Source organism: Arabidopsis lyrata (genome assembly GCF_000004255.2).
Source record: "Arabidopsis lyrata subsp. lyrata unplaced genomic scaffold ARALYscaffold_6, whole genome shotgun sequence".
In the NCBI taxonomy this organism is placed as follows: Eukaryota; Viridiplantae; Streptophyta; class Magnoliopsida; order Brassicales; family Brassicaceae; genus Arabidopsis; species Arabidopsis lyrata.
Genome location: NW_003302550.1, coordinates 22,893,217 through 22,905,496, shown reverse-complemented (window position 1 = coordinate 22,905,496; position 12,280 = coordinate 22,893,217). Strand labels below are relative to the sequence as shown.

The window sequence follows — 12,280 nt, the reverse complement described above, 5'->3', positions numbered from 1 at the left end:
AGGGGTATACTCGTAATTATTCAAATATTTGGTTTTTTAGAATTTTTAAAATTAGTAAATATCATTTATGGTGAGATACTCAAATCTTTGAATCTTAATTATATTACATTGATGAAGAGATACTTAATCCATTGGAGCAAATTCCTCAAAATCCTAGCCATCTTTAAAATAAGGACTCTCTCGTCTCTACTATAACATGATATAAAAATAATATGTTTTGCTAATAAGCCAAACCAATTTAAACCGACCGAATGTCATTTTCTTTTGTACTAATTTGGATTCGATTTTTATAAACCAATTTAATAACCAAAACTTTGAAACAACGTCGGATTGGAAAAGAGTTTTTTTTTTTTTGTTCTTTTTCTTTTTTGGGGTTTTTAAATTAACAATTTGCTCTAATTTGATTTGATAAAAAAGAAAAGTGAGCACGTAGTTGTCATTTGCCATTTTTCTTGTAAATTCACCTCTTTCCTTAGTCTATCTATCCTCCCTTCCCCAACATTGTAAGAACACCAAATCTCTCTCTGACTCTCTCAATTCCAATCTTTGTATGTGTTCTTGTTTCATATTAAAATCATCCAATCCCTAGAAATGTTAAAGGTCAAATTTTTAATTTATTATTTCGGTTTTTGTTTTTCTCTCCTTAACCTCTGAATCTCCGGTGTCGGAATCCGAACACATAAGGATGATCTACATTGGCTTTTTATTTTTGATATTTTTTCCTAGAGATTCTTCTCGTGATTAACCTTTTTTTTTTTTTGGTTTTGAAATTCACAACAATTTGATGTCCTAAAGAAATATTGGAACTTTCTTATTTTGGGTTCATTTCCAACAATTTGTGCGTGATGGGTTGTTCTCAATGTAGGATTTTGTTTGATGATTGTTGGGTTTTGAAAGAAGAGCAATGAGCAATTATGCAGCCGGACTCGGTAAGCCTGGCTCAGGTATGACTCATTCTTTCATTCATTTGTGGATTTCATGATTGTGTGTGTGTGCGTGGTGAATTCTATAGATTTAGAGAAATTTCTTGACTTTTTCATGTTTTGTTGTTATCATGGCGTCACAAAATGTTTTTTCAATACACATTGTGTTTTAACAGGTAAAAGGAGAATCAGAGATCTTTTAAATCAACCTGATAACCGAGTCTGCGCTGATTGTGGCGCTTCTGATCCTAAATGGGCGTAAGTTATCGCTGCTAAGTCTCTCGATTTGTTAACTTATTGTAGTTTGCTAATAAACAACTTGTCGTATAACTTTGAAATCTTAAAACGATTCTAGTATAGCTACTCTTATGCTAATTCAATGTGTTTGGCTCTGTATGTTCTCTGTTCATTTAGGGGAAAATCTACAATGTCAAAAGTCTGATACATTTGAAAATCTCACATTTCTTTACCATAACCGAAAGTTACTTATTCACATTAAAGCTCCATCTACATGTTCTTGTGTCTTTAGTTATGTATCTTTGTGTTTGTTTCTTGTGTTGAATAATCAGTTAGTAGCTTGTTTTCAGATCAGCAAATATCGGGGTATTCATTTGCTTAAAATGTTGCGGTGTGCACAGAAGCCTCGGCACTCATATCTCAAAGGTTGCTTTATTACATTTTGGTTTCCATTTGTTGTCTATATTCTTCATTACTCAAACGAAATCATCTCTTTCATTGTGTACTCATAGTTTAATTTCTCCAGGTTTTGTCTGTGACACTTGATGAATGGTCAGATGAGGAAGTCGATTCCATGATTGAAATTGGAGGAAATGCGTCTGCTAATTCAATTTACGAAGCTTTTGTACCTGACACATGCTCTAAGCCTGGACCTGATGTTAGTCATGACCAGCGTATGAGATTCATTAGGTAAGATTCAAAAACAAAAAAACTTTGTGACAAGATAAATCAATTGTTGTTGTATAGTGAGTTACTCAAATCCTTGAATCTTTATTTAGGGCAAAATATGAACTGCAAGAGTTTCTGAAGCCAAGCTTGCGGATTACATCCGGGAAATGCTCAACAAAGAGTTCAGCTTTTCTTACATCAAGTCTTTCTAGAAAGATCATGGATAGTTTTCGCACAAATTCATCATCACAGAAGATAGTAAAGCTTCTAACTTGCAAAGTTAACGTTTTTTTATACCTTCTTCTTGCATGTTTTGAAATCGGTAAATTTGACAGTTTCAGGAAGGAATGGTAGAGTTTATTGGATTGTTGAAGGTGACTATTAAGAAAGGTACTAACTTAGCAATCAGAGACATGATGTCAAGTGATCCATATGTTGTGTTGAATCTAGGGAAGCAAGTAAGTGATTTGCTTTGCATCTGTTTATTAGCTTCACATCTTATTGGTTTGTGAATCTTGAGTAAACTTGTTCTTGTTTCTTCAGAAACTTCAGACAACTGTTGTGAATAGTAATTTGAACCCGGTATGGAATCAAGAACTCATGCTGTCTGTTCCTGAGAGCTATGGCCCTGTGAAATTGGTAAAAGCAGATTGATTTTCTACTGATGATTTCGGTCATTGGCAAAGCTTATATATATCTTACGGTTTCTTATGTGATTGCAGCAAGTGTATGATTATGATACATTTTCTGCTGATGACATAATGGGGGAAGCAGAGATTGATATCCAACCTTTGATAACATCTGCAATGGCTTTTGGGGATCCAGAAATGTTTGGGGATATGCAGATTGGGAAATGGCTAAAATCGCATGATAATCCACTAATAGATGACAGTATCATTAACATTGTTGATGGGAAAGTGAAACAGGAGGTTCAGATCAAGCTTCAGAATGTAGAGTCTGGAGAATTAGAGCTAGAAATGGAATGGCTACCACTTGACCAATAAGTGTCAAATAGGGTCTCATAACCTCTATAATGTATTTTGACTGATTCATTCTTTGCTTTTTTTTTTTACTGAATCTTCACTGGGTGGAAATTTTCACAACTCTTTTTTGCATTTTTATCCTCATCCCAGAGGAAAATGTATGTTGATGTTTGTATAACCCAATGGATTACTATGATGTTTTTGATTGATGGAAAAAGGAGAAATATCCATCTTATGTACATACACTTTCACTTGTGATCATCAACTAAAATCAGAGTCTTTCCTTCAAAGTTTCAAACTTCCCACAACAGAAACTTCATCTTCTTCATTAAACCATGAGGCTCATTCATCATCGACAGACTCAGCATCTTGCAGTTTCCTCTCAGACATCAAGTGTCCCCTGAAAAGAATTTAAATTGCTATAAACCTATCTTCTAAATACAGGCATTTATTTTTAATGTTCATTCTCTCTTAACAACATACCCACAAGAAGATATACCATATAAGCTGTAACTAATGTAAAGACTTTCGCTACATCTACCAGAGGCCAACACTTGCCATCAACAACTAATGTAAAGATGAGAAAAGGCATTGTAGGTAAAATGCTTTGGAAGGAAGAATCTTCATCTCCATCATAAACCCAAGAAGCTCACTCATCATCGATAGCATCTATCCTCTCAGACATATCATGTAATGTCCCCTGTTTTTGCTGGGACATGGCTTTTAAATTGCTATGAACCTTTTTTCTAAAGCGTGGAACACTTCATAGGAATTTTTAGTGTTTTTGTTCTCTGTTTTACGTACCCACACCCTCAAGAAGATAAACGAGTTAAGTTTGTCTACAGTCAGCACGGAAACAGAGTCGAGCCACATTTCAGGCCTTATTAAACAAAACAAGCACAGATCATGTAAAACACCCATCGATGATAAAAAGACGAGTAGGAAGAAGTTCGATTTGTCATTAGAAAGAAAGGGATAACAGGAACGGAAACAGAGTTCATCAATTATTTATCAGGAGCTTTACAAGGCCCCAAAACACAAACCACCAAATTTTTTAAAAGAAACGAGACATGAACTTCTTTAACCATAACAGAGACGAGATTTAGAAACCACCACGGAGACGGAGCACCAAGTGAAGAGTAGACTCCTTTTGGATATTGTAGTCAGCCAAGGTGCGACCATCCTCAAGCTGTTTTCCAGCGAAGATGAGACGCTGCTGGTCCGGAGGGATACCTTCCTTGTCCTGGATCTTGGCCTTCACGTTGTCAATGGTGTCAGAGCTCTCTACCTCGAGGGTAATGGTCTTCCCGGTCAGAGTCTTCACGAAAATCTGCATACCACCACGAAGCCTTAGCACCAAGTGAAGAGTAGACTCCTTCTGGATGTTGTAGTCCGCCAAAGTACGCCCATCCTCAAGCTGTTTTCCAGCGAAGATGAGACGCTGCTGGTCCGGAGGAATGCCTTCCTTGTCCTGGATCTTGGCCTTCACGTTGTCAATGGTGTCAGAGCTCTCGACTTCAAGAGTGATCGTCTTGCCAGTCAAAGTCTTGACGAAGATCTGCATACCTCCACGGAGACGCAACACCAAGTGAAGGGTCGACTCCTTCTGGATGTTGTAATCCGCCAAGGTACGACCATCCTCCAACTGTTTTCCGGCGAAGATCAACCTCTGCTGGTCCGGAGGGATACCTTCCTTATCCTGGATCTTGGCCTTCACGTTGTCAATAGTGTCTGAACTCTCCACCTCCAAGGTGATGGTCTTTCCGGTGAGAGTCTTCACAAAAATCTGCATACCTCCACGCAGACGTAACACCAAATGAAGGGTAGACTCCTTCTGAATGTTGTAGTCAGCCAAAGTTCTGCCGTCTTCAAGTTGCTTTCCGGCGAAGATCAACCTCTGCTGGTCCGGAGGAATACCCTCTTTGTCCTGGATCTTGGCTTTGACATTGTCGATGGTGTCAGAGCTCTCCACCTCCAAAGTGATAGTCTTTCCAGTCAACGTCTTGACGAAGATTTGCATACCACCACGGAGCCTGAGAACAAGATGAAGGGTCGACTCCTTCTGGATGTTGTAGTCAGCAAGGGTTCTGCCATCCTCCAACTGCTTTCCGGCGAAGATCAACCTCTGCTGATCCGGAGGAATACCCTCCTTATCTTGGATCTTGGCCTTCACGTTGTCGATGGTGTCAGAACTCTCCACTTCAAGAGTAATAGTTTTTCCCGTTAGGGTCTTGACGAAAATCTGCATACCACCACGGAGCCTGAGAACCAAGTGGAGGGTGGATTCCTTCTGGATATTGTAATCAGCCAACGTGCGGCCATCTTCTAGCTGTTTTCCGGCGAAAATAAGCCTTTGCTGATCCGGAGGAATGCCTTCCTTGTCCTGGATCTTGGCCTTAACGTTGTCGATGGTGTCAGAGCTTTCCACCTCGAGGGTGATAGTCTTTCCGGTGAGTGTCTTAACAAAGATCTGCATCTGTAATTTCAGAAAAACCGAAATTAGTTGACAAATTCGATCGCACAAAACCAGATTTGGATAGATCTAAGAGATAAAACTCAGATTCTTAGAACAAATCAGATCAAATTCAAAGAATCAACGCGTAAAAACACAGATCAACGAAAACAACGAACCCTAATCAAGAATTAAGATGAGATCTAACGAAGAAACTCAGAACTTTGTCTCTGATCAAAGATTAACCGAATGAAATTCAAAGAACAGAAACTCAATCACGATCGAACGAAACAATACGAATCGAACGAAACAATACGAAGAAACTGAAAAGGAACCCAGAAATCTACCTTGATCACGGTTGAGAGATTTGAGAGAATGATTTTAGATTGTTTGAGAAATTTGGAATCTGAATTGTGAAGAAGATGAGGTCTTTGGGTATTCATTTATATACAAGAGAAGACGAAGACGACGTCGGTCACGAGAAAGCTGAAGAAATAGCGACACGTGTGTATAATGACGTGTATTGACGCAACGTTTGTTTGGGTAATTGGCTAATTAATTGCTTTATTTTTAGGTTAGGAAAAGTATTTTGTGCTTTGAGTTGATAAACACGATTTCTGTGCCGGCGGCAACCACTTTAACGCCGTTTATTTATTAACTTCGACAACCACAATTTCTAACGCCGTTATCATAGCCAGACGTTTTTTTTTTTTTAATCAACGGTGGAGCCCATAATTGAACATTGGGTCCCATTTCTCAAAACAACAAAATGCGCTGCTTCATTACCAAACACGATGATCTCCTCTGCAAATAATTTTGGGATTACTGATCATAAATACAATCTTCTATCTCCTCACACAACACATTTTGACTGGGCACAAACAAAAAACACATACACAGTTACACACACACACACACTTTTTGGTCTTGGTGGTCTTTTATTTTCAAGCCGCGTCTACTCCTCCTTGTTGCTGTGCAAGATATCTCTCTCGTCGTTGCTTCTGGTAATTAGTACAGAAGATAAACACATTAAACATCAGTATCACACTTTCTTTGTTGTCTTATAAAACAAAACAATACAAAAAGAAGACGAGTGAGTAAGGCATGAAAAGAATGGCATTGCATGATGCTCACCCATTCATCGATCACAAGCCCTTCTCCAATTGGCTTTGGACCAACAATACCCTCTGATGCTTTCTTCCGTGCTTCATCTGCAGCATCCGCTTCAGCCAATTGACTCTTCAATTTCTCCATCATCTGTAGACAGAGAGGTAACAAGTTTAAAGATCAGTGATACTTAGAATTGTTTAAGCAGAAAAATGATCCCAGTTAAGTTCACAAATGATGGCGATAAGAACCAGAAAGAGAAGAAGAAGAATAAAGACTCACGGAGTTAGGGTTTTCGGGATCCAAGAATACCACACGCATTACTTGCTCCTCAGAGACATGATCTTTTTGCTCCTCAAACTGCAAAACACAAGAGCATCCACAATTCTTAGAATCCAAGAACAAAAGTCTTATATTATCTTATCTTCTCTTTTCTTTTCTGACCAGTAGTTTCTACAAGTTTCACATACCAGCTCAGGCATATAGTCTGTTGGGACTTTCATCTTCAGGCTCATGATTTTAAACTTAACCCCGCTCTTTTGTTCCATCGGCTTTTCATTATTCTCAGGAGGCTCAACAAACTTAAAAACTAAAAGATTCAACAAGACATAGAAACAAACAGTCACCACATAATCCTCGAGGCCAATGCTCAAAATACCCTAATCAAACAGTACAAAGAAGCAAATATACAAGAGAAGCAAATACCGGTTGCGATAATTTCTTCCCCAGGAGAAAGAATAGCACCAGCCGGGCGCATGAAGCAACTCTTTGGTTCTGTTGTTTGAAACTGAATAAACCGAGATAATCAGCAGAGATGACAACAACCATAATCAAAAAGCTTTTTGAATCCATAACAAACCTTAAACGCTACATGTGACTTGCTCGTATTCTTAATCTTAATGGCACTCCTGACTTGCTTCCCAGGCTCATCTGCAAACAAACTAATTCATTACAATCTCATCCCAATAAAGACTGAACCTTCAAATTGACAACACTCAACAAATTTTGGTCCACATTTTATTCCAAAGAAAACATTAGTCCTAAAGTTTGCCCAATGGCTTATACAGTTTATAGTAACGTAACAATTCCTACAAGTCAACATCACCATCTTCAGTACCCAATTTCAATTTTATCAAATTTCGAAACTTTTTGGATCATAGTGTGATATTGACTCACAAGGGAAGTAAAGTTTTGCTGAAGGATCAAGCTTTAATCGGCGTTTTGTTGGAAGAAGTGATCTCGCGACAGATGACATAGAAGGGATCGTGGCGGTGGATTGATGATGGTTTTGACCCAATCCTTCGACGACAGGAGGTCCGTGATATTGGAAATGGCGAGATTGATGAATGTAATTTTGATTGAGATGAGAAGATGTTGCAGAAGAAGAAGAAGAAGAAGTAGCCATGGAAGAGGCGGAGGAGGATGAGGTAGCTTGAGCGTTGGAGTTTCGAAAGGGGAGCTTGAATTTGCCCCGACGGCGACCATCGGAACCGGATTTTTCCTCCGTTAATGCCATCGGAGAATCGGATGTGAGGGGAAGGATTAAAGTGGATTTGATTGTGCTGGTTTCAAGTCCGGGTTGGTGTTTTTCGATTAAGCGGAAGTCATCAGAAGTGGAGAAGAAGAGGTAAAACGCAGATAGGAATAGCGTTTAACACGATGGCGTTTTGGATTCGCTTTAGGGTTTGACTGGTTTAAACGCAGCGGTTACGGTTGCGGTTGTGGGAGTTTGCGGAAGCAGGCGATTGCGGTTTCAAGCGTTATTTAGCGTTTTGACCGATTGGTTAAACGGTTGTAAACGGGTGCGTTTACGGGAGATTTACGACTCGTTGATCAGCGGATACGATAGCGGTTAAACCAAAATTTACCAAAATAAATTTAATATATGATTATAAAAAAGTATAAAACACCAAAAACTATAATTATGAAAAAGTATAAATTTTTTAAATATGATTAATGATTAAAAACCTTAAATAATTATTCAAATAAATTTTATATTTAAAACAAAAAATAATTATTAATATTATAAAATTAAAATTAAATAATTATTTTTTTTAGAATTAACGTGAATATATATGACTTGATAATATATATTTATTATTTTTTTTTAAACCAACCGCAACCGCCCGCAACCGCAAACGCTTGCGGGAAAGAGCTTTTTTGATATCCAGCGATTTCGAGAGGTTCGAAGCGGTGTGGAACGATTTCTGTGATTGGATCAACCGCTAACAACCGTAACCGACCGCTAACAGCCGCTAGGCGGGTGCTAGCAGGAGAACCAATCAAGCCCTTAAACTACTTTTTGGTTGTTATAGTGATTACGTTCTGGAAAAAAATTAGCAGTAAAAAATAATTAAATAACTAAAACTTAATAAACAAAACAAAAAACTTACAATCTTCATTTTTTGTTTTCCCGCTGTAAATTTTTGCTCTTTGATAATAATCATTCAAATATATATCTTTTTAACACAAATAATTTTACCATTTTAACGTTATAGTCAAAACTATAATATCTCACATGTTACAAAATATAATGCGGGACAACACGAACACTTCGTGCCGATAAATCCACTTTAAAATTAACTTTACAAAAACTAGAGAGAGAAAATGATGAAAAAACTTTCGTATTTTTTGTTATTATTCTAGACATATTTCAAAATTGAACATTCTATCAGCATAGACATTAGAGTGAATTTGGGCAGAAGTAAAAATGGGAACACAAATTAGGGGAAGGGTATTATCAGAAGCTGTCGGCAAAGAGGTATTATCAAAAGTTAGAAAAGGGTCACTTTTAGAAGTTATTTACAAAATAACCAGGAAGCGTAAAACGTATGCGCGTGTGTTTGGCTTCTGACATAAAAGTACAATTGAAATGACATATATTAAATGCTTGCCAAGTAACTGACCCTCACGCGCCCCACATGCGCATGTCCAACATAAGAGCTGCTTAGACATACACATTTTAATATAGACGTCTACATATCTAACAAGAGGAGTAAAACTCATTGAATATGTAGTTGTACATAACTAGATATACATGTATTTATAAATATAGCTATCTATAGCTAATGAATGACCATTTATATCGCGTGAAAAGTTAAAACGTAGAGCCAGAAAAGGTTAGAAGGTATAACCAACAGATTGAAAGAAAAATACAGATACTACTAGTTCAGAAGATGAAAGACTGGTAGAACAACAGTTCAAAATAAAAAAGAAGGATAGAGGAATAATCCAAAAGAAAACATAGGTAGATTATAATAAAATACACAACCCTCATTGGGTTTCTAATGAAAGTCAACGGGTGCAGCGGAAAATTGTCCTTCGAATATTGACCCAAACCTCTAATACAACCAATAAACATCTAACGGCTGAACTTGGCACCTTCTTCAAGGCGCTTTAACAATACTTGAACACTGGGGTCACTTACCTCATCAACCCAACCGCAATCTTCCACCCCAGTGACAACATCAGCCGAAGGTATGATAGACAGAACATCGACCTATAAAAGCGGTTGATAGACGTTAAAAAGGGATATAGCCGTATATCTAAACAAATAACGCATGACAAAAACTGAATGGACATTTATATAAACACGTAGAGGTCTAATATACCTGAGCTTCTCTATCCAATTCCCACACTTTATCTAATTTCAAAGAAATTACAGGGAACATATGTTCATCGTCGGATTCTGGTTCGGTTCTATCACAACCTACTGAAAGGATGGCCGGCATAGCCTCCACAAATACAAGGACCAAAGCGTGTATAAAACCTTGGATGGCAACAGTGGCCTAAGCCAATTGAAGTAAAGATCTAGACTTAATGCATTGCAGCGTCATATCAAAACTGTACCGACCCCAAGGATATTTCAAAAACACATCCAAATCCCGAATCATCTCAACATGCTCCCTCGGAATCATCATTGTGGGCCAACTTCTCGGAGAACACCGGCTTTCAGTAAAGATCCATGATTTTCTCAAAGCTAGGTCGAATGGTTTCGATCTTCTTGGGAGCCAGGGCCTTTAGAACGGCTTTGATGATATTAAGCTTAAAGTACATGTTAACAAGATCACCGGCAGGTTCTTCTCAGTCCGCAAAAGCCTAGAAGAAAGGTCAATATCTGCCATTTTCCTGCAAAACAGAGGAGCCAATTTATTAGAAATATAGATCAATAAACGGATGATGATGACATGCAATTTATGTATGAAGCTCCAAATAAAATTATGGGTGTCTAACAGTGGATCTACGTCAAAGAGGTGAAGATACATGCAGATCTAAGGATGTGTATAAGGACATTTGAGGACGAAAGCCTAAATTAGAAATAAAATCGTAATGGCGAAAAAAAGAAAGCAGAGGTTAAAACAGAGAGATCTAAACGAATTAAGGAAAAATCAATTGGTTTTGAGAGAGAATGAAAGTGATAATTCGCCTCTTCGGATTCGGATCTATGGGATACCCAGTTACTTGTGATATGAGGCGACGCCGATTAGCAATCTCACCGGAGCAAACTCAGTCCTCGAAACAAAGGAAGAAGACGACGAGACTTAAAGTTTCGAGAGAGAGAAAGGATGGATGAGAGAAAATGAATGAAGAGATAAAGAGATATCTTCTTATTTTGTTCAATGTAATGAGTTATAAATTGGGCTGTTTGACTTTTGCGCGTGAGGGTAGAAGCGGTAGAAACATGGGCTGAAATTTTTAATGTCTTGGGCCGATGAGCATAATGTCGAAAATTTAATTAAGTCTGGATTCGTTACTTCTCACCCAATTATCTCTAGACATTATCTTCACCAGATTAAAACAATGTGTGAGAAAATAAAATCTATCTTATTTTCTACAATCAGGCTTCTCATCGCCACATTAATAATGGAATGGTGAAAGACTTCGACAATTTTGATGCCACATCAATAATGAAGTTACATGCTCCATAAGTAATGCCACATTATTAATTTATTAGCTTTTGAACTACCATCCTAAACCCAAAAAACAACACTTTATGTGTCAAGATATATTGTCATTAAGCTCTAATTTTATGAAGAACAACACTTTATAGGTCAAAGCTAATAATAAATTGAAAAGAAAAAAAAAATAGTTAGTTTTGGGCCAAAGCCCATTACAAACCAGCACAAATAATCCGAAACAGTAGTTTGCCGTTAATAAAAACAGAGTGGAAGAGCAAAGGACAGAGGAGACAAATCACGCCATAGATCGGAGCAAGATTCTTGGATCTGCCTCTTAAGACCAATCGGTGCTTTCGCGTGTCCTCAGGTATGTGTCGATCGGACCTAGCTACAATGATTAATAATCCTCAATTGCTTCCGTTTTAATCGTATCTGATTTGGAATTGAGAATCGATTTTTTTTGAAAATTCGCAGTGACTGTATAAACTTTAATCCCAGAGACAAAATCGAGTGGTGTAAAAATGGAGGATAGAGAGAATGCGAAGAGAGAGTGTTTGTAACTGTAGGAACAACGAGTTTCGATGCGCTTGTGAAAGCAGTGGTTAGTGAAGATGTTAAAGACGAATTGCAGAAAAGAGGATTTACTCATCTTCTCATTCAAATGGGTCGAGGAAACTTTTTCCCAACTAAGGTTCTTAATCATCTTCTTAAACTCATTTCTTTATTTGATTGCTTTTGATTTGGATGTGATTATGAAAATTGGGTTTAACTCTATATTTGTTGTTGTTGTTGAATTGTACTCTTCTCTTGTTGAATTTTGTATTGAATCAGATTCCTTTGAATATCGTGCCTCTATGAAGCTTCTCATTTGTGTTTTTTTTCTTCTTCTTAATGATCCCAGTGTGATGGAGCAGATGGATCATTAGTTGTGGATTACTTCACATTTTCCTCGAGTATCGCTGATTATATTCGGTTTGCATCTCTTGCTATTAGTCTCCTCGTGCTAGCTCA

General features: G+C 37.7%; 3 protein-coding genes and 2 long non-coding RNA genes across 7 annotated transcripts; 2 read left to right on the top strand and 3 right to left on the bottom strand.

The window, feature by feature from the left end:
- Positions 1–400: 400 nt before the first annotated feature.
- LOC9308819 (probable ADP-ribosylation factor GTPase-activating protein AGD13) lies at positions 401–3,051 on the top strand. 3 transcript variants are annotated; one of them, XM_021020772.1, is made up of 9 exons: positions 401–503; positions 866–944; positions 1,100–1,181; positions 1,511–1,586; positions 1,687–1,850; positions 1,940–2,087; positions 2,165–2,287; positions 2,373–2,468; positions 2,552–3,051. In XM_021020772.1, the coding sequence occupies exons 2-9, from the start codon at positions 905–907 to the stop codon at positions 2,831–2,833; spliced, it is 1,011 nt and encodes a 336-aa protein (XP_020876431.1). In that variant the 5' UTR covers positions 401–503; positions 866–904; the 3' UTR covers positions 2,834–3,051. The 3 variants fall into 3 exon arrangements, with proteins under 3 accessions (XP_020876431.1, XP_020876432.1, XP_020876433.1); XM_021020773.1 differs by lacking the exon at positions 401–503 and adding an exon at positions 508–600; XM_021020774.1 differs by lacking the exon at positions 401–503 and adding an exon at positions 530–548.
- A 700-nt stretch (positions 3,052–3,751) lies between these two features.
- On the bottom strand, positions 3,752–5,722 carry LOC9308818 (polyubiquitin). The gene is made up of 2 exons (XM_021020740.1): positions 5,612–5,722; positions 3,752–5,288 (listed from the first exon to the last, which is right to left on the bottom strand). Exons 1-2 carry the CDS (start codon positions 5,705–5,707, stop codon positions 3,915–3,917), a joined length of 1,470 nt encoding a protein of 489 aa, XP_020876399.1. The 5' UTR covers positions 5,708–5,722; the 3' UTR covers positions 3,752–3,914.
- Positions 5,723–6,023: 301 nt separating this feature from the next.
- On the bottom strand, positions 6,024–8,052 carry LOC9308817 (vesicle-associated protein 4-3). Its single transcript, XM_021020792.1, has 7 exons — positions 7,548–8,052; positions 7,231–7,301; positions 7,077–7,158; positions 6,842–6,960; positions 6,654–6,731; positions 6,399–6,521; positions 6,024–6,265 (listed from the first exon to the last, which is right to left on the bottom strand). The coding sequence occupies exons 1-7, from the start codon at positions 7,885–7,887 to the stop codon at positions 6,209–6,211; spliced, it is 870 nt and encodes a 289-aa protein (XP_020876451.1). The 5' UTR covers positions 7,888–8,052; the 3' UTR covers positions 6,024–6,208.
- Positions 8,053–9,463: 1,411 nt separating this feature from the next.
- LOC9308816 lies at positions 9,464–11,114 on the bottom strand. The gene is made up of 3 exons (XR_002331017.1): positions 10,825–11,114; positions 9,983–10,499; positions 9,464–9,870 (listed from the first exon to the last, which is right to left on the bottom strand). It is a non-coding gene; the product is annotated as an uncharacterized LOC9308816 (long non-coding RNA).
- A 216-nt stretch (positions 11,115–11,330) lies between these two features.
- On the top strand, positions 11,331–12,260 carry LOC110227241. The gene is made up of 3 exons (XR_002331009.1): positions 11,331–11,636; positions 11,744–11,960; positions 12,171–12,260. It is a non-coding gene; the product is annotated as an uncharacterized LOC110227241 (long non-coding RNA).
- The last annotated feature ends 20 nt before the right edge of the window (positions 12,261–12,280 follow it).